At 44.6% G+C, this 19,809-nt stretch overlaps 1 protein-coding gene across 1 annotated transcript in view; it reads left to right on the top strand.

Moving 5' to 3' along the window:
* The window catches only part of INTS8 (integrator complex subunit 8), a 110,748-nt gene that overhangs the window by 64,693 nt on the left and 26,246 nt on the right, over positions 1-19,809 (top strand). The window contains exons 17-19 of the mRNA XM_040354703.1: positions 4,006-4,127; positions 5,401-5,582; positions 16,252-16,285. Of these exons, the coding sequence (XP_040210637.1) occupies positions 4,006-4,127; positions 5,401-5,582; positions 16,252-16,285 (338 nt within the window). The remainder of the gene's footprint in view (positions 1-4,005; positions 4,128-5,400; positions 5,583-16,251; positions 16,286-19,809) is intronic.

Here is a 19,809-nt window from a genome sequence, read left to right as displayed (position 1 = left end):
ATCAAATAGCTGGAATAGTAATGTTAAGTATGGCCGCCGTTCCCGCATCGAAATTTGAAAATTTTGCGTAAGTCGTCTGTGAATAGGGTTTTACGTCATTTACGTCCACGTCTAAATCAATAGGACTGTGCAGCGTACTTTGCCGCAATGCACACTGGGATATGTAGGCGGACGGCGCATGCGCCGTTCGTAAAATACGTCAATCACGTCAGGTCAAGCTCCATTAACATAAAACACGCCCCCTCAGCCGAATTTGAATTAGCCGCCCTTACGCCCGCCCGATTTACGCTACGCCGCCGTAACTTAGCAGGCAAGTACTTTGTGAATCATGTACTTGCCTCGCTAACTTACGGCGTTGTAGTATAAATGCCATACGCTACACCGCTGCAACTATGCGCTCGCCATCCTGAATCTAGCTAATAGAGTGCAGCTTGGCCCCGTTCCCTGCTCCCTTCTCACTGGCTGTGAGTGACAGCAGTGGGAGCCAATGATTTCCACTGCGGAGAAGGAGACCCAGAACAGCCACTGCTCTCGTGCACATCGCTATATTGAATGGGGTTCAGGTGTACGGATAGGTACATCCATGAGAATGAGGCCTCAGCGTGGATGGGGGGGGGGGGATCTATTGATTTCTCTCATTCAGCCCACAGGCCTGAACAAGAGAAATCCTAATGTGTATGGATAGCCTAATACTTCATATGAGTGAAGGTAATGGCGTAAAGAAGATGTAGACACTGCAGACAGGTGTATACAATTTTGTTTTTCTGGATTAATGATCCATGAGAAAAATCTCCCTAAAGCTTTTCATCACCAATACCTTCTGTGTCTACGCCTTCTAGTCCCTCTTTACAGCATCATTCACATTTAGAGGGGTGTATTTTGGGGTACAGTACAATAGGCAAAATAATTATTTGATCCCCTGCAGATTTTGTAAGTTTGCCCACTTACAAAGACATGGGTCTATAATTGCTATCATAGGTGTATTTTAAATGATAGAGGCAGAATATCAACCAAAAATCCACATGATACAAATGTTCTAAATTGAGTTGCAGTCCAGTGAGTAAATTAAAGTGGAGGTTCACCCAAAAACCTTTTTTTTTTTTTAACATTAGATTGAGGCTCGTTTTGTCAAGGGGAATCGGGTGTTTTTTTTTTACAATCAAAGCTGTACTTACCGTTTTAGAGATGCATCTTCTCCGCCGCTTTCGGGTATGGGCTGCGGGACTGGGCGTTCCTACTTGATTGACAGTCTTCCGACAGGCTTCCGACGGTCGCATACATCGCGTCACGATTTTCCGAAAGTAGTCGAACGTCGGTGCGCAGGCGCCGTATAGAGCCGCACCGACATTCGGCTTCTTTCGGCTACTCGTGACGCGGATGTATGCGACCGTCGGAAGCCTGTCAATCAAATAGGAACGCCCAGTCCCGAAGACCATACCCGGAAGCGGCGGAGAAGATCTATCTCTAAAACGGTAAGTACTGCTTCGATTTAAAAAAAAACTACCCAATTCCCCTAGACAAAATGAGCCTCAATCTAATGTTAAAAATTATTTTTCGGGTGAACTCCCGCTTTAAGTATTTGATCTCCTACCAACCAACAATAATTCTGGCTCCTACAGACTGGCTACAGTAGGTGCTCATGTGGTACACAGATTAGTCCTGTCAATTTAAGAAGGTGCTCCTAACAACAACTCTTTGTGTAGAAAAAACACCTGTCCACAGAATCTTTCTTCTATTCAAACCTCGCCATCATGGGCGAGACCAAAGAGCTCTCAAAGGATGTCGTGGACAAGATTGTAGACCTGCGCAAGGCTGGAATGTGCTACAAAACCATCAGCAAGACGGTTGGTGAGAAGGAGACAACTGTTGGAGCGATTATTCACAAATGGAAGAAATACAAAATAACCATCAATCGCCTTTGGTCTGGAGCTCCATGCAAGTTTTCCCCTCATGGGGTAAGGCCCTTTTCACACATGCGGACCATATGTCCGCTTTTTTATCCATCCGTTTTACGGCTGAAAAAGGGACATACATTGATCCCTTTGAGATTGTGGGTGTCAGCGGATGAACATCCGCTGACACCCGATCTCATCGGTGTCTGCAGTCCTCCGATTCTGCAGACGGAGGAAACCCCTATTTTTCAATCCATCATCAGATCGGGTGAACACGGACAGATGGTCCGTGTTCATCCGATTCCCCCCTATAGGGGAGAGCCGAGATCTGACAGGGCGGTCCCTGCACAGTGTGCGGGGACCGCCCTGTCATCCGCCAGGTTTGGGCTGGGATTAGCGGAGCGATCCCCGCTGAGCAAGCATAGGTTCACGGGGCGGATCATCACGGATCCGTCCCGTGTGAAAGAGCCCTATGGATGATCATGAGAAAAGTGAGGGATCAGCCCAGAACTACACGGGAGGAGCTTGTGAATGATCTCAAGTAAGTTCAGACCGCAGTCACCAAACAAATCATTGGTAACACAATACGCCATCATGGATTGAAATACCACAGGTCCCTCTTCTCAAGAAGGAACATGTACAGGCCCACCTGAAGTCTGCCAATGAACATCTAAATAATACAGAGAAGGATTAGGAAAAAGTGCTGTGGTCAGATGAGATCAAATTTGAGCTCTTTGGCATTAACTCGACTCGCCGTGCTTGGAGGAAGAAAAATGCTGACTATGACCCAGAGCACGGAGGTGTAAACCTTATGCTTTGGGCTTGTTTCTCTGTTAAAGGTACAGGTCGACTTTGCCACATTGAGGGACCATGTACTGTAAAGCAGGGGTCTCCAAACTTTCTAAACAAAGGGCCAGTTTACTGTCCTTTAGACTTTAGGGGGCCAGACCATCGGAAGTACAAAATGTCCTTGCATCAGTGGGAGTAAACAATTCCCCATTATTGGTCTCAATGGGAGGAATCGTGCCCCATCACTGGTGTCATTTAGAGGACTTGTGTCCCATCACTGGTGTCATTGGGTGGAATTGGTCCCCCGTTCATTGGTGTCATTGGGAGGAATTGTGCCCCATCATTGGTGTCATTAGGAAAAACTGTGCCCCATCATTGATATAATTGGTAGGAATTGTGTCCTTTATTGGTGTCGGTGAATAAAATAGTGCCCCATGGCCTGAATAAAAGCCAGCAAAGGGCCACATCTGGCCCCAGGGCCGCAGTTTAGAGACCACTGCTGTAAAGTCTTTGATGAGAACTTTTTTTACCTCAGCCAGAACACTGAAGATGGGTTATGGATGGGTCTTCCAGCATGACAATGACCCAAGACATACCACCAAGGCAACAAAGGAGTGGCTCAAGAAGAAGCACGTTAAGGTCAATTAGTGGCATAGCCAGTCTCCAGATCTTAATCCTATAGAAAATGGATGGAGGGAGGTGAAACTTGGTTGCCAAGCGACATTAAGGATTTGAAGATCTGTAAAGAAGAGTGGACCAAAACCCCTCCTGAGATGTGTGCAAACCTGGAAATCGACTACAAGAAAGGTCTCACCTCTGTGCTTGCCAACAAGGGTTTCTTTACCTAGTCATGTTTTGCTTGGGGATCAAATACTTATTTTACTCACTGGACTGCAACTCCATTTAGAACATTTGTATCATGTGTTTTTTTTCTGGTTGATATTCTGTCTCTATCATTTAAAATACACTTATGATAAACATTATAGACCCCTAATTTCTTTGTAAGTGGGCAAACTTACAAAATCTGCAGGGGATCAAATAATTATTTTCCCCACTGTAGGTGTCCTATGTATTTGGGTATTAAATGGTGAAAGATGTGTTTTTCTTATTGGCTATACCACACTACTAGACACCAACTCTTTTTTTTTTCTGCTTGGTATCCAGTAGGCAATAGACAACAGTGACTTTTTTTTTGCTGGAAATCGAAGATTGTTTTAGTTTTTGTTTTTTCTTCATTTATTCTTACCTTATTTTATGTCATAACAGATCACCTTGTTTATTCTTGCTCCCACACCCAATTATGCTGTACGTCTTCTCTCTACAGACATTCCCCAACGACAAGTTGTATCAGAAGAGTGTGTAGCTTTCCTGCTTAACTGGAGAGAAAATGAGTACTTGACGTTACAGGCACCTGCCTCCTTAGTGCAAAACAATCCTTATGTGAAGGTAATATTTTCCCCCAGATTCAAGATGCTTTTCTGTCTCATGACCACTTAAGACCCGGACCATTATGCAGGTTAAGGACCTTGCCCCTTTTTGCGATTCCGCACTGCGTCGCTTTAACTGACAATTGCGCGGTCATGCATTGTGGCTCCCAAACAAAATTGGTGTCCTTTTTTTCCCACAAATAGAGCTTTCTTTTGGTGGTATTTTATCATCTCTGTGGTTTTTATTTTTTGCACTATAAACAAAAATAGAGCGTAAATTTTGAAAAAAATGCAATATTTTTTCATTTTTGCTATAATAAATATCCCCAAAAAAATATACAAAAAAACTTTTTTTTTTCCTCAGTTTAGGCCGATACGTATTCTTCTACTTATTTTTGGTAAAAAAAATTGCAATAAGCATTTGATTGGGTTGCGCAAAATGTATAGCGTTTACAAAATAGGGGATAGTTTTATATCATTTTTATTCACACTTTTTTTTTTACTAGTAATGGTGGTGATCAGCGTTTTTCGTGACTGCGACATTATGGCGGACACATCAGACACTTTTGACACATTTTTGGGACCATTGTAATTTTCACAGCGAAAGTGCTATAAAAATGCACTGATTACTGTTAAATGACAATGGCAGTGAAGGGGTTAAACGCTAGGGGGCGCTAAGGAGTGAAGTGTGCCCTAAGGGAGTGATTCTTACTGTAGGGGGGCGTGGCTGTAGGTGTGACGTCACTGATCGTCGTTCCCTATATCAGGGAAGAGACGATCGGTGACACTGCCACACAGAAGAACGGGGAAGGTGTGTTTACACTCGCCTCTCCCCGTTCTTCAGCTCCTGTGACCGATCGCGGGTCACTGGCGGCCATCGGGTCCCGCGGTCACGGAGCATCGGACCGGGTCACGAGCACGCCACTGGCGGCGTGCGTGCGACCCGCGGCTGGGCTCTTAAAGGCGATGTACAGGTGCCTGTGCCCAGCCGTGCCATTCTGCCGACGTATATCAGCGTTAGGCGGTCCTTAAGTGGATTGCAAACTTTCTTGTAATATTTAAAGTAAGTGGAATGGACTTTGATATCCGCATGGTAGCAATGTTTCCCGGATAGCAATAGCAGCTTTCCAAATGATTTTCTAGTTTCCTGCTGTCACCATTTAACCACGACAGTTATATGCACATCCTACTGCATTTTTGTCAATTGTTTTTTATGATTTATTCCCATTATTTTCACAATTTATATTATGAATTCTCTGATCAATTTATTGCGCTCTTTGTTCTCGTTCCAGCTTGGTCAGCTGCTGGCAGCCACGTGTAAAGAGCTCTCCGGACCAGACAGCCGAAGGGCAGCTAAAGATCTGTGGGATGTGGTAGTGCAGATATGCAGTGTCTCCAACCAGCACAAACGGAACAACGACGGAAGGATTAGCCTGATAAAAAACAGAGAATCCACCATGGGAATCGTCTACCGGTATGTTATTGGCACTCTGCACTAGCTGATCACTTTTTGGAAGTAACCAGTTTACAACTCTTTATAGCAATAATACAGCTAGCTATTAATTTTTTGTGCACAGAGAAGGGTTTTGATTGTTCTACGCAAATCAACTTGTCCACGTTCAAAACGGAAAAGTAAGGCGCCTCCTAAGTCCAGTATGAAAAATTTCATAAAGTGCACAAAGGGTTAAAGGCACTTACAAGATCGTTGAGTGTTAAAAGACATGATAAAATCAGGAGTCCTCATCTGTGGCACAGAGGTAGAGAGCAGTGTAGAGCCATAAAGCATTCTCGTACGTGTTGGAGAGAGGAGACGGCAGAGAAGTCTGTATTCCGGGTTCACTGCAGGACACATGAGGCTGATGGTGTTAGTGGGGAAAAAGGAGGCGGTAACGTGTTTCAGAGCATGTGCGGCTCCTTCGTCCAGACCTTTTTTATATCTTCAGAGTTGCTTCTGCTCTAACCAAAATGCTGCCAGAAGTGCCGATTGAGTTAGTGAGTAACTTGTTATAGCGCTACAAATGCGAACTAAATCGCCTCAAGGCGCTGTATCCAATGTCGTCGTCCAGCCACGCTTCAGAATAGATGGGTCTTAAGTTTTTTTCCTGAAGGCCCGATGGTTTTCTTCCATGTGGATGTGTGTAGGTAGAGCGTTCCATAGCCGTGGTCCTTGGACTGCGAATCTTCTTCGTTCTCCATTAAATTTGTAGCGGGACTTGGGGATGCGGAGGAGGTTCTGATTAGTTGGTTGTAGGGCCCGATTTGGGGTGTAGTGTTTTATTTTCTCGCATAAGTATTGCGGCGCGTTTCCTTGCGTGCATTTGTGGGTGAGTCAGATGTCGCCCGATCCTTTACGGCTAGCCAGTGGAGGGTACTCAGGAACGGCGTGATTGGCTCCCACGTTTTTTTACCCGTTACCAGTCTGGGTGCAGTGCTGCGTCCTAGAATTTGTCTTCTGGTTTGCGTGGAGAAAGAAAAGTTCTGTTTTGGATCCATTGAGTCTGAGGGAGCGCTCTGTCACCCAATTATCTATAAATGTCAGGCATTTTTTTGAATCCGTGATATTGGTCTTTTTTGTTGGTGATGCGAAGATAACGTTGAGTGTCGTCTGTGTTGGAGTGGTTGAGCAGGTCTTGTTTGCTGATGATTGAGAGTAGTGGGTGGAGGTAGATGTTGAAGAGCACGGGCGAAAGGGGTGATCCTTGAGGCTTCTGACGTGAAGGCTTCTAGTTTCACTGTCTGGGATCGATTTTCTAGGAATGATGCGAACCAGGGTAGATCTGAGTCTGCGACTCCACCTACTTCTATCTCATCACTATCATCCCTCTGACCAGCTATCCACCTCCACCAGAGCGCCCTTATTTCCTCTCTGTTTTTCCTAAGTTCAAGACTACTCTCTCTAATATTTAAAATTATAAAAATAAAATACCAATACACTGAAAACATATTAAGGCCCCTTTCACACTTGTGTGACTTGTCCTGTAAATTGGGACTGCAAAGAGTAGTCCCTGTTCTATTTTTGGTCCAACTTTGATGCGAGTTGCCCGATTCCCAGAGTTCAAAAACCGAAGGTGATCAGACAAAACAATGTAACTAAATGTATGTTCCATGTCTTAGGCTGCATTCACACCTAAGCGACAGCCGCGTACGCGTGTAGCGGCAGATTTGCCGCGATTACAAATGTATCTTTTTTTTTTTTTTTTTTTCTAAAGTATTCCCATTGCTGTCTATGGGAAAACGCGCCTGTCGCGTGAAAAAAAGGGTCCGGGACTTTTTTTCAGGCGACAGGCGTTGCGCGTCTATGAGATGTGAACCATCTCCATAGACGGCAATGGGAATTCTCCCCTCTAGCGACAGAAGCGTCCCGCGTCGGGCGTTTTGTCGCTTAGGTGTGAATGCAGCCTTATAGTTTTTTGTGTTTTTCCTCTTTCCTTTTTTTTTTCTTTCTTTTGCTCGCTCGCTCTTTTCCTTCTCTCGCTCTTTCCTTCCCTTTCTCTCCTCGCTCTCCTTGTACTTTTGGAGCTGCTTTTCAAAGGGTATTTGTGTCCACACAAAATGTGTGTTTGATTAGGCTCTGCTGAAAAGTGGCCAAACCATGACTTGTATGGCACATACTAGTTCGGAGAGCGTGAAACAGAACTTCTTCATTGCCTTGACCACTGAAAACTAGTGTATTACAGATGGGTTTCTGAAACGACTGCTTCCATCAAAGCCTAATCACCCAAGTGTTTATATTTCCAACAGAGCCATTTTAACCACTTCCCGCCCGGTCAATAGCATATTGACATCCGGGAAGTGGTTGTGTTATCCTGACTGGACGTCTATTGACGTCCTGCAGGATAACAGCCGCTGCGCGCCCGTGGGGGGCGGGCATCACGGCGATGGGTGGTGTGGTGTGTCAGTCAGTCCGGCGGAGGCTCTTTACCACGTGGTCAGCCGTGTTCAATCACGGCTGATCACGATGTAAACAGGAAGAGCCGCTGATCGGCTTTTCCTCACTCGCGTCTGACAGACGCGAGTAGAGGAGAGCCAATCGGCGGCTCTCCTGACAGGGGGGGTTTGCGCTGATTGTTTATCAGCGCAGCCCCCCCTTGGATGCCTACACTGGACCACCAGGATGCCGCTCAGGACCACCAGGGAAGCACCCAACATGTGGATGGCCAGGTAAGTCCCCATGGCCATCCACATGTACAAATGTATACATAACATATGCCAATCGGTGCCCACAAATTTGTCATGCCCAGCAGTGCCACCCACCAGTGTCCATCAGTGCTCACCTATCAGTGCCCGTCCATGCCACCTATCAGTGCCACCCATAAGTACCCATCAGTGCCAGCTATGAGTGCCCATCAGTTCCGCCTATGAATGCCCATCAGTGCCGCATACCAGTGCTGCCTTATCGGTGCCCGTCAGTGCCGCCGTATCGGTGCAGCCATATCGGTGCCCGTCAGTGCAGCCATATTGGTGTTTGTTAGTGCAGAAGAAAAGGTACTTATTTATAAAATTAACAGAAACAAAGAAAAACTTCTTCGGTTTTTTTTTTTTTCAAAACTTTCGTTCTTTTTTTTATTTGTTGCGCAAAAAATTCAATTTGCAGAGGTGATCAAATACCAAGAGAAAGCTCTATTTGCGGGAACAAAATGATAAAAATTTTGTTTGGGTACAGTGTAGCATGACCGCGCAATTGTCAATCAAATAGCGACAGTGCTGAAAATTGGCTTGGGCAGGAAGGTGTATAAGTGCCTGGTATGGAAGTGGTTAAGGCCCCTTTCACACTGGGGCGTTATTCGAGCGTTATTCGAGCAAAGCCTCATCTGCAATCCCAATGTGCTGGTAAAGCACCGCTAAGACCCCAACGTTTTAGGGCGTTTTTGCAGTGCCTCAGTGTGAAAGGGTAAGGCGTTTTTACAGCGCTTTCAATTCATTTCAATGGAGATGGGCGTTTTTGGAGCGGTTTTTTTCAGCGCCCAAAAGCTGCTGCTTGCAGGACTCAGTGTGAAAGGGTGCATGGAGAGCATTTTATGAGCGTTTTAATAGCGCTATTTTTAACGCAAAAACGCTTCAGTGTGAAAGGGGTCTAAAGATCTCCTGTCATTTAAGAAATGTACAGACTGCCATTGATGACCTCTACTTACAATGCCTGGTTGCTAAAGATGAAATCTGCCTTTGTGTTGTGCATAGCCTGTGCAGAGAGCATCTAGTGGTGTAGTGGGCCCCTCCCACTACAGGCTGCCTGCAGAAAACTACAGAAGGGGCGGATACAAGACCAGTCACCCCCCAGGGGAGAAAGAAGCAGTGACTGGTCTTTATTACAAGAAACTCCTGCATAGTGGCGCAATAAAGGATTTTTTTATTTTGAATTCCTTCCCAGATCTTAAAGGTATACCAAAAGCATGCTAATATTTAAAGTGTTTGTAACGGATGAAGGTTTTTTACCTTCATGCATATTATGCATGAAGGTAAAAAAAACTTCAGTGTGCAGCAGCCCCCGAAAACCCCCCCTTGATACTTACCTGAGCCCGATCTTCCTCCATTGAGGTGCACGAAAGCCTCCGTTCTTCGGGGACTCTCCCTCCTCATTGGCTAAGACAGAAACAAGAGACACGGCACATTGTGTGTGTGTGTGTGTGTGTGTGTGTGTGGACATGCGGCTCGGGAGCCCCCATTGCAAACTGCTTGCTCTGGGGGCACTTAGCAGGAGGGAGGGACCAGAGCGTCAGGGGGATCCGAGAAGAGGAGGATCCTTGCTGCTCTGTGTAAAACTACTCCACAGAGCAGGCAAGTATGACATGGTTGTTATTGTTTGTTTATTTAAATTTTTTACTTTAATATCACTTTAAGTAGGAATACACATTTGTTTAGTCTGGAGTTCAGTTGTAAACTGACCCTCAGGCTTCAGTACTTTAGGTCACTGACTCAGTGAGGAAGTTAGTTTTAGGCTTCATTCCCAGAGGCGATTCAGTTCGCATGTGCCGCGCTATATAAGTTTTTCATTCATTCATTCATTCATTCATGGACATTTTTGGACGTTTTTACAGCCACTTTTCTGAGCGTTTTTTGCAGCTTAACCGCTTCACTATCGCCGCATGTACATATGCGTCGGCAGAATGGCACGGACAGGCAGAATGACGGAGCGATCCGTGATGAGGGCGAGGCTATTCGTTTCTAGCCTTCCCCTCTCTATCGCTCCTCGGAGCTGAAGAACGGGGGAGAGCCGTATGCAAACTGTGGCGGTTGCATCGATCGTGTCATCTCTTTTATAGGGAAACACAATCGATGACGTCAGACCTACAGCCACACCCCCTTACAGTTGTAAACACACACTAGGTGAAACATAACTCCTTCAGTGCCCCCTGTGGTTAACTCCCAAACTGCAACTGTCATTTTCACAATAAACAATGCAATTTAAATGCATTTTTTGCTGTGAAAATGACAATGGTCCCAACAATGTGTCAAAATTGTCCGAAGTGTCCGCCATAATGTCGCAGTCATGAAAAAAATTGCTGATCGCCGCCATTGGTAGTAAAAAAATAATAATTAATAAAAATGCAATAAAACTATCCCCTATTTTGTAAACGCTATAAATTTTGTGCAAACCAACCGATAAACGCTTTATTGCGATTTTTTTTTTTTTTTTTTTTTTTTTTTTTTTCTTAACAAAAATATGTAGAAGAATACGTATCGGCCTAAACTGAGGGGAAAAAAAGTTTTTTTATATATATTTTTGGGGGATATTTATTATAGAAAAAAGTAAAAAATATTGCATTTTTTTCAAAATTTTCACTCTATTTTTGTTTATAGCAAAAAAAATAAAAACCGCAGAGGTGATCAAATACCACCAAAAGAAAGCTCTATTTGTGGGAAGAAAAGGACGCAAATTTGGTTTCGGTACAACATTGCATGACCGCGCAATTACCAGTTAAAGCAGCACAGTGCCAAATTGTAAAAACACCTCTGGGAATTTAGCTGCATATTGGTCTGGGGCTTAAGTGGTTAAAACGGCTCTCTATGTTAGTCTATGGCCTCGTGCCCACCATGACGTTTTGAGCTGTAGATGGCTGAGCTGTTTTTTAAGCTGCAAAAAAAAACAGGACCAGTGCATTCTGAAGCTCCAGCGTTAGAGCTGTAAAAACGCCAGACGTTAAATGCGCAAAAACGCTCCAGCCCAAAAAAAAAAAAAAAAACACATGGACAGGCATTTTTAAGCTGTAAAAAAGGCTAAAAAAAAGTGGCTGTAAAAACGTCCTTGGAAATGAAGCCTTAGAATGATGTGAAAAAAATATATAATCGGTGCAATATTCAAACTAAATGGACATAAAATAAAATGTTCAGTGTATTGGCCTCCTAATAGGCTTTTCCTGATTGCTGCCAACACCTCTGAGTGTATCCACATGTGACTCTCCATACAATACTAATAAAATATGGAAATCCTGGGAGGAGGTCTGTGTTGTCCAGGGGCCCCAACAAAAGGATTTGTTTTCCCGAGGTATCCTGAGAGATTTAATACCAGGTGTCAATATTTGGAGGTGGGCAGCCATTCCCGCTAGAGGTGGTGGTCACTGAAGTCCCTGGATATTAATAACTCACCCAAAGTTGCACAATGGTGGAATTTTTATATGTGGACTTACTTTATTGGTTGTGCTACACTATATTTTGTTGGTTTTAGGATGATGTCAGCAAGGGACACCCCCCATATTTCTCCCTTGACCGGTTTCCTTGCATAAATCATGATGACTGCGCTTCTGACAAGAAGTTTGGCAGCACCTCAGGCCTCAGCTGTTAGCAGTTGTATGTGTTTGCTGTCATTGCTATTCTTTCTGTAGAAGCAGATGATTTCCAGTGTCTTCTGACATCGGGGGCAATATCTGTTGGGTAGTATTTCTCCTGATCCAAGAAGAGTAGCGCTGCTCCAGGTGATAAAAATAAAGTTGGATTGATTGGGTGCTAGCTGCAGTTTGATGCAGAGAAAAGAAAGATGTAGCAGCACATCACCATAAATCCAATGCCAATTTATTGCATACATGAACAAAGACTACCACTAGGACACAGCCAGGAGGTGACGCGTTTCACACTTAACTCATTCAAAACTAAATCTAGTATTTCTCCTGCTGGGGGTAAACATGATACTGTGACTTCTGTAAATGTGTGTAGACTTTTGTGAAAGACAGAGGTAGGTGAATTTGGAAAACAATTCCTTGAGATACCTATAATTGGTCTTGGAAAATAGAACAGATGTCTCTGAGTAAATGGACATCTTGCCTCTGAGACACGGAGATATTACAGTACTAAGCCTTTACTGATACAAACACTTTTTTTTTCTAAATAAAATCCGTTAATGTGACTGCAGTCAAAGTGCTTCTTTAATAGCATTTTGGTTATATAAGGAGACTAGTGGTGTGGAGATGCCTGCAGTCTTCTGCCCACCATTGTCCTCAGTTCTTTTCTTACACTCTTAACCCCTTCCATACAGGGCATTTTCACCCCCTTCCTGCCCAGACCAATTTTTAGTTTTCAGCACTGTTGCACTTTGACAATTGCGTGGTCATGCAACACTGTACCCAAACGAAATCTTTATGTTTTTTTTCCCCCCACAAATAGAGATTTCGTTTAGTGGTATTTGATCATCTCTGCGTTTTTTTGTTTTTTTTTGCGCTATAAACAAAAGAAGAGCGACAATTTTAAAAAAAAATTAATAAATATCAACATTTTAAAAAAAAAAAAACGTTTTTTTTCCTCAGTTTAGGCCGATACGTATTCTTCTACATATTTTTGGTAAAAAAAAAACGCAATAATCGTATATTGATTGGTTTGCGCAAAAGTTATAGCATCTACAAAATAGGTGATAGATTTATGGCATTTTTATTTTATAATTTTTTTTTTTTACTAGTATTGGCGGCGATTTGCAATTTTTTTTTTTTTTTACCGTGACATTGCGGCGAACACATTGGACACTTTTGACACATTTTTGGGACCATTCACATTTTATACAGCGATTAGTGCTATAAATATGCATTGATTACTGTGTAAATGTGACTGGCAGGGAAGGGGTTAACCACTAGGGGGCGCTGAAGGGGTTAATATGTTCCCTAAGGTGTGTTCTAACTGTAGGGGGGGGGGACTCTCAAGGGGAGGAGACCGATGTGTGTTCCTCTGTACTGGGAACACACATTGGTCTCCTCACCGCTGACAGGAGGTGGATCTGTGTGTTTACACACACAGATCCACACTCCTGCCGTGATTACCGGCAATCGCGGACACCAGGCACCCGCACCGGGTCACCAGCGCTGCCGCGGGCGCGCCCTAGATCGTCGGGAACACAGGACATCATATGACGTACACCCGGATCGGCGAGGGGTTCCTGCCGCCGTCATTTCCCTATGGCGCGGTATGGAAGGGGTTAAGTCTCGTACACACTTTACGATTGTTGGCAGGGGATTGTCTGACAGACTGTTGTCCTAAAACCTGACCGTTAGTACGCTCCTTTTGACAATTGTTGTCCAATTTTCCACCAACAAATGACAGGCTAGTACATTTTCGGGGGACAACAGCTTGACGTCTGATTTTCGTATGGTCAGTACACAAATCTATCACACAAAAGTCGAAAGTACAAGCATGCATGCTCGGAATCAATGCTCACCAAACACGAAATTGTCAAAAGGGGCTCAAAGGAAGGGGCTCAAAAGCTGAAATTCCTTGTAGTACGTCAATAGGTTTGTGTTTGTGGCAAGACAATTGTGTACCGTTAGTATGCAAGACAAGATCCTGGCACACGCCCTTTTGACAAAAATCAGGCGCTCGGTTGGCCAACAATCATACCGTGTGTACGAGGCTTTAGAGTCTCGCTCCTCCTAATGAAGTAGGATTGTTCCTGGTGCTTCTAGAACCCTCCAGTCACATTCTCCATGAGTTGATAATTAGGGTTGTCCCGATACCACTTTTTTAGGACCGAGTACAAGTACCGATACTTTTTTTTCCAAGTACTCGCCGATACCGAATACCGATACTTTTTTTTAAATGTGTCCCCAAATGCAGCCATGTCCCCCCACAGATGCAGCCATGTCCCCCCACAGATGCAGCCATGTCCCCCCACAGATGCAGCCATGTCCCCCCCCCCATATCCAGCCATGTCCCCCCCCCCCATATCCAGCCATGTCCCCCCCCCCCCCCATATGCAGCCATGTCCCCCCCCCCCCCCATATGCAGCCATGTCCCCCCCCCCCCATATGCAGCCATGTCCCCCCCCCCATATGCAGCCATGTCCCCCCCCATATGCAGCCATGTCCCCCCCCCATATGCAGCCATGTCCCCCCCGTCCCCCCATATGCAGCCATGCGCCCCCCCCTCCATGCAGCCAATCCATTTCCCCCCCAGATGCAGCCATGTCCCCCACATGCAGCCAATCCATGTCCCCCCCACATGCAGCCAATCCATGTCCCCCCCACATGCAGCCAATCCATGTCCCCCCCACATGCAGCCAATCCATGTCCCCCCCATATGCAGCCATGTCCCCCCCCCCCCATATCCAGCCATGTCCCCCTTACCTGCATGCTGCTGCGCCGCCGCGCCGCCGCGCCGCCTCTTGGTTAATACGGGCGGGGAACATTACAGCTTTCATTTGAATAGCTGTAGTTATTCGCGCCGCGTATAGACACTCCCCCTTGCTCGGGATTGGACAGTTCACCCGAGCAAGGGGGAGTGTCTATACGTGGCGCGGCGCAAATCACTACAGCTATTCAAATGAAAGCTGTAATTTTCCCCGCCCGTATTAACCAAGCGGGGATGCGGCGTAGCAGCGGGATGCGGCGGCGGCTGGGGGGGGGGGGCGAGTATCGGATCTGGCATCGGGGGCATTTGCGGGAGTACAAGTACTCCCGCAAATACTCGGAAGCAGTCCCGATACCGATACTAGTATCGGTATCGGGACAACCCTATTGATGATCTATGATGGATCTTGCAGCACTTTCCTAAATGTTAAAGCATGTGTCTGGGAACTGGAGGCCCTAAATGATTTTGGAAACTATTACAGTATATGATTTAATGTTATACTAAAAAAGAGATTGTATTCAAGTATCTATTAACTCAGAAAATATATACTGTATATACTCGAGTATAAGCCAAGTTTTTCAGCACATTTTTTTTTGTGCTGAAAATGCCTCCCTCGGCTTATACTCAAGTCACCTTTTTGCGAGTGATCTCCCGGACTTTGGGGACCCGGTACCAGCCGGCTGTAGATCCCCTGGCACACATATAACCCCTCTACAAGTGTGCAAAGTTTGTTGTCCGGGGGACCTATCGCCGGGGAGCACCGATTTTTCAAATTCGGGCACCCCTTCCATAGACTCCCATGTTAAACAGTAATTTCTCCGGTAACTTTGGGGACCCGGTACTGGCCGTCCGTAGGTTCCCTGGACCCGTAACTTGGCACAGATGTAGTTCAAGTTCTCCTCTACAAGTTTGCTGTCTGGGGGACCTACGGCCGGGGAGCACCGATTTTTTTCAAAGCCAGGCACCCCTTCTATATACTCCCATGTTAAACGTAAGTCTAGACATGGACACAGAGAGGCAAAGTGAGGCACATTGAGGTATGCAGATGGACACCCTAGGCTTATACTCGAGTCAATAAGTTTTCCCATTTTTTTGTGGTAAACTTGGGTGCCTCGGCTAATATTCTGGACGGTTTATAATCGGGACGGCTTATACTCGAGTATATACGGTATATATATATTTTTTTTTTCTATTGCTGATCTGACTTCATATGAGATGGTGGCTGTGTTTTGTTCTGCATGGCCCCAATGTATTTAGGAATGTTGCCACTTTCTCTTGTTTGCTTCCACGATGGACTATGAACTATGGGGATGTGTATTGTGCATAGAGCAGTGCTCTGCACAAGTGAAGGGAAAATGAGAGGTTTGGGAGCTCATAGAAGTTACAAGCAAAAGTGACATAAAAACACAGTATGAAAGTATTTTATGAAAAATGGTCATTAAGTCGTGGATGGGTATGGATTATTTTTAAAGAAGGTGTTTTTTTTTGTGTCACCTGAATCTCCCAAATCTACCAAAAACTGAAATAAATGTTATGGTGCAGTGACTGTTTAGTTTTGTGTATTGCTACTCTTGATTGTTCCCGAATTCCTTTTGTTGTAGGAGTGAACTTCTGTCTTTCATAAAGAAATTAAGAGTAAGTATTTTCTTTACAAAACCTATTTCTTAAGTTGCTTTCAACAGATGTTTAACACAAAGTTATGTTTCATTTATTGGTTGCAAAACAAATTAAATACATTCTAAATCCCAATCCCGCCAGCCTCAGCTATTTTTGTAGATATTGTATGCCTAGGCCTCGTGCACAGTGGATGTTTTTAACGTGGCTGTTAGTGCCGTTGACTGGCGTGTTGTTGTTTTTTTTTTTTTCTTCTTTTTTTTTTTTTTTTTTCTTTCTGCCTTTAGAGGGGTTTAGACGCCCCTGCATGTTAGCCTATGGGGTTGATTTTCTAAAACTAGAGTTCAAAATCTGCTGCACCTCTGGATAGAAACCAATCAGCTTCCATGTTTTCTTGTCACAAATGAAATTAACAAGTTGACGTTACAATCTGATTGGCTGCCATGCACAGCTGCACCAGATTTTGCACTCTCCAGTTTTAGTAAATCAACCCCTATGTGTCCATGCACACATAGGTGATTAGAGGCAGAAAAAAAAAACACAACCAGTGCATTCAGCAGCAGTGGCATTTTAGTAGAAAAAATGCTTCACTTGTGTAAACGCACGTTAACGCTAGAAGAGTTTAGAGCAGGCATGTCCAAAGTCTGGCCCGGGGGCCAATTGCGGCCCCCGTTCCAGTTTAATGTGGCCCCCCTGTTAATTTGGATATATACTGTATTTATTGGTGCTGTCTCGGAGGGGCGGGGAACGAGTGCTGTCAAATTACATACAGGAGAATCTCCTGTTTACCCGGTGGCATCTGTAAAAGGAAGTCTTGTCTCCTGGGCTGCCATTGGACGACTCCTATGTCTATCATAGGAGGCAGGACATTGTATTAAAGAGGCTGCTGTGTAAACAGGAGATTCTCCTGTATGTAACCTGTTGGCGCTCGTCCCGCCCCCCCCCCCCCCCCTTCCCCCCCGAGGCTGCAGATGGGCATCGATCAGGCTGCATTCATGGCAATGGCGAGGCTACAGATGGGCACCGATTGGGCTGCATTGATGGGCAATGGCCCTCATTTTGCTTCACAGTCCTTTTATTTACATTTTTTTTTCTTGAAACTTCCCTCCTAAATAACACGCCTAAGCTCATCTCTTCACCACACACAGCCACAAAGGCAAGAGAATTTTTGTTGGGCAGTGTATTAGTGCTCGGGCAAACACACTTTTTTAATGGTCCGAAGAATGTCAGCAAAATGGTCGGCCCTTACGCATGTTCACTCCATCAAATCTGGCCCTCTTTGAAAAAAGTTTGGACACCCCTGGTTTAGAGCATGAGCATTTCAATGGTGAGAATAAATCATTATTCAAGTCAATGAAATGAATTAACACCCAAGTGCTTGATGCCCCTAAAGACATGTTTTACAAGAATCAAGCGTTCTCTCTGCCAAAACTCTGCTGCCAGGGCTAGTTAAATTTGGTATTTTGGGTATTGAATGGGGGGGGGGGGGTTAGTGCCAGTAGGGGGGGGGGGTGCTTGTTCTTGTCCTGAGAGAAGCTTTAGCCTTTTATACAATCTGGGTATAGGATTTAATGTCCTCCCTAGGCAAAAAACTACTGATTTGAGGTCGTGCAGATACTTTGCCAGCACTTTACCACTATTGGTCATTTTATGCACTTTGATGGATATGGCAAGTAAACTCTGTTTCTCTTTATTTTCAATTTTTAATGGAATATAGTATGGCTCAGTCCCTTGCCATATGCTTTTGCTATCCTACTGAGAAGTGTCTGATTTTTCAATCAGGAGAGAATTGTATTCCCATAGCGGTGACACAGAAATGGCAAAACAATGCTCATGCCATCCCTGTGCTATTGGCATCCAACTTGTTTTTGCCTTGTGTACAGTGGGGCAAAAAAAGTCTTTAGTCAGCCACCAAGTTCTGTGCAAGTTCTCCCACTTAAAAATATGGGAGAGGCCTGTAATTGTCATCATATGTATACCTCAACTATGAGAGACAAAATGTGGAAACAAATCCAGACAATCGCATTATATGATTTGGAAAGAATTTGTTTGCAAATTATGGTGGAAAATAAGTATTTGGTCAATATCAAAAATTCATCTCAATACTTTGTTATATATCCTTTGTTGGCAATGACAGGGGTCAAACATTTTCTGTAAGTCTTCATAAGGTTGTCACACACTGTTGCTGGCATGTTGGCCAATTCCTCCATGCAGATCTCCTCTAGAGCAGTGATGTTTTGGGGCTGTCGCTGGGAAACAGACTTTCAACTCCCTCCAAAGATTTTCTATGGGGTTGAGATCTGGAGACTGGCTAGGCCACTCCAGGACCTTGAAATGCTTCTTACGAAGCCACTCCTTCGTTGCCCGGGTGGTGTGTTTGGGATCATTGTCATGCTGAAAGACCCAGCCACGTTTAATCTTCAATTCCCTTGCTGATGGGATTAGGTTTGCACTCAAAATCCCACGATACATTGCCCCATTCATTCTTTCATGTACACGGATTGGTCGTCCTGTTCCCTTTGCAGAGAAACGGCCCCAAAGCATGATTTTGCCACCCCCATGCTTCACAGTAGGTATGGTGTTCTTTGGTTGCAACTCGGCATTCTCTCTCCTCCAAACACGACGAGTTGTGTTTCTACCAAACAGTTCTACTTTGGTTTCATCTGACCATATGACATTCTCCCAATACTCTTCTGAATCATCCAAATGCTCTCTAGCAAACCTCAGACAGGCCCAGACATGTACTGGCTTAAGCAGGGGGGACACGTCTGGCACTGCAGGATCTGAGTCCCTGGTGGCGCAGTGTGTTACTGATGGTAGCCTTTGTTACGTTGGTCCCAGATATCTGCAGGTCATTCCCTAGGTTCCCCCCCGTGTGGTTCTGGGATTTTTGTTCACCGTTCTTGTGATTAATTTTGCGTGGAGCCTCAGATCGAGGGAGATTATCAGTGGTCTTGTATGTCTTCCGTTTTCTAATTATTGCTCCCACAGTTGATTTCTTCACACCAAGCTGCTTGCCTATTGCAGATTCAGTCTTCCCAGCCTGGGGCAGGTCTACAATTTTGTTTCTGGTGTCCATCGATAGCTCTTTGGTCTTCACCATAGAGGAGTTTGGAGTGTGACTGTCTGAGGTTGTGGACAGGTGTCTTTTATACTGATAACAAGTTCAAACAGGTGCTATTAATACAGGTAATGAGTGGAGGACAGAGGAGCCTCTTAACCACTTCCATACCGGGCACTTACGCCCCTTCCTGCCCAAGCCAATTTTCAGCTTTCATCACTGTCGCACTTTGAATGACAATTGCGCGGTCGTGCTACACTGTACCCAAACAATTTTTTTATCATTTTCTTCCCACAAATAGAGCTTTCTTTTGGTGGTATTTGATCACCTCTGCGGTTTTTATTTTTTGCGCTATAAACAAAAGAAGAGTGACAATTTTAAAAAAAAACACTTTTACTTTTTTATTTAATAAATATCACAATTTTTAAAAACAAAAACGTTTTTTTTCCTCAGTTTAGGCCTTCTACATATTTTTGGTTAAAAA

Source organism: Rana temporaria, chromosome 5 (genome assembly GCF_905171775.1).
Source record: "Rana temporaria chromosome 5, aRanTem1.1, whole genome shotgun sequence".
Lineage (NCBI taxonomy): Eukaryota > Metazoa > Chordata > Amphibia > Anura > Ranidae > Rana > Rana temporaria.
This window is presented reverse-complemented; position numbering and strand designations above follow the sequence as displayed.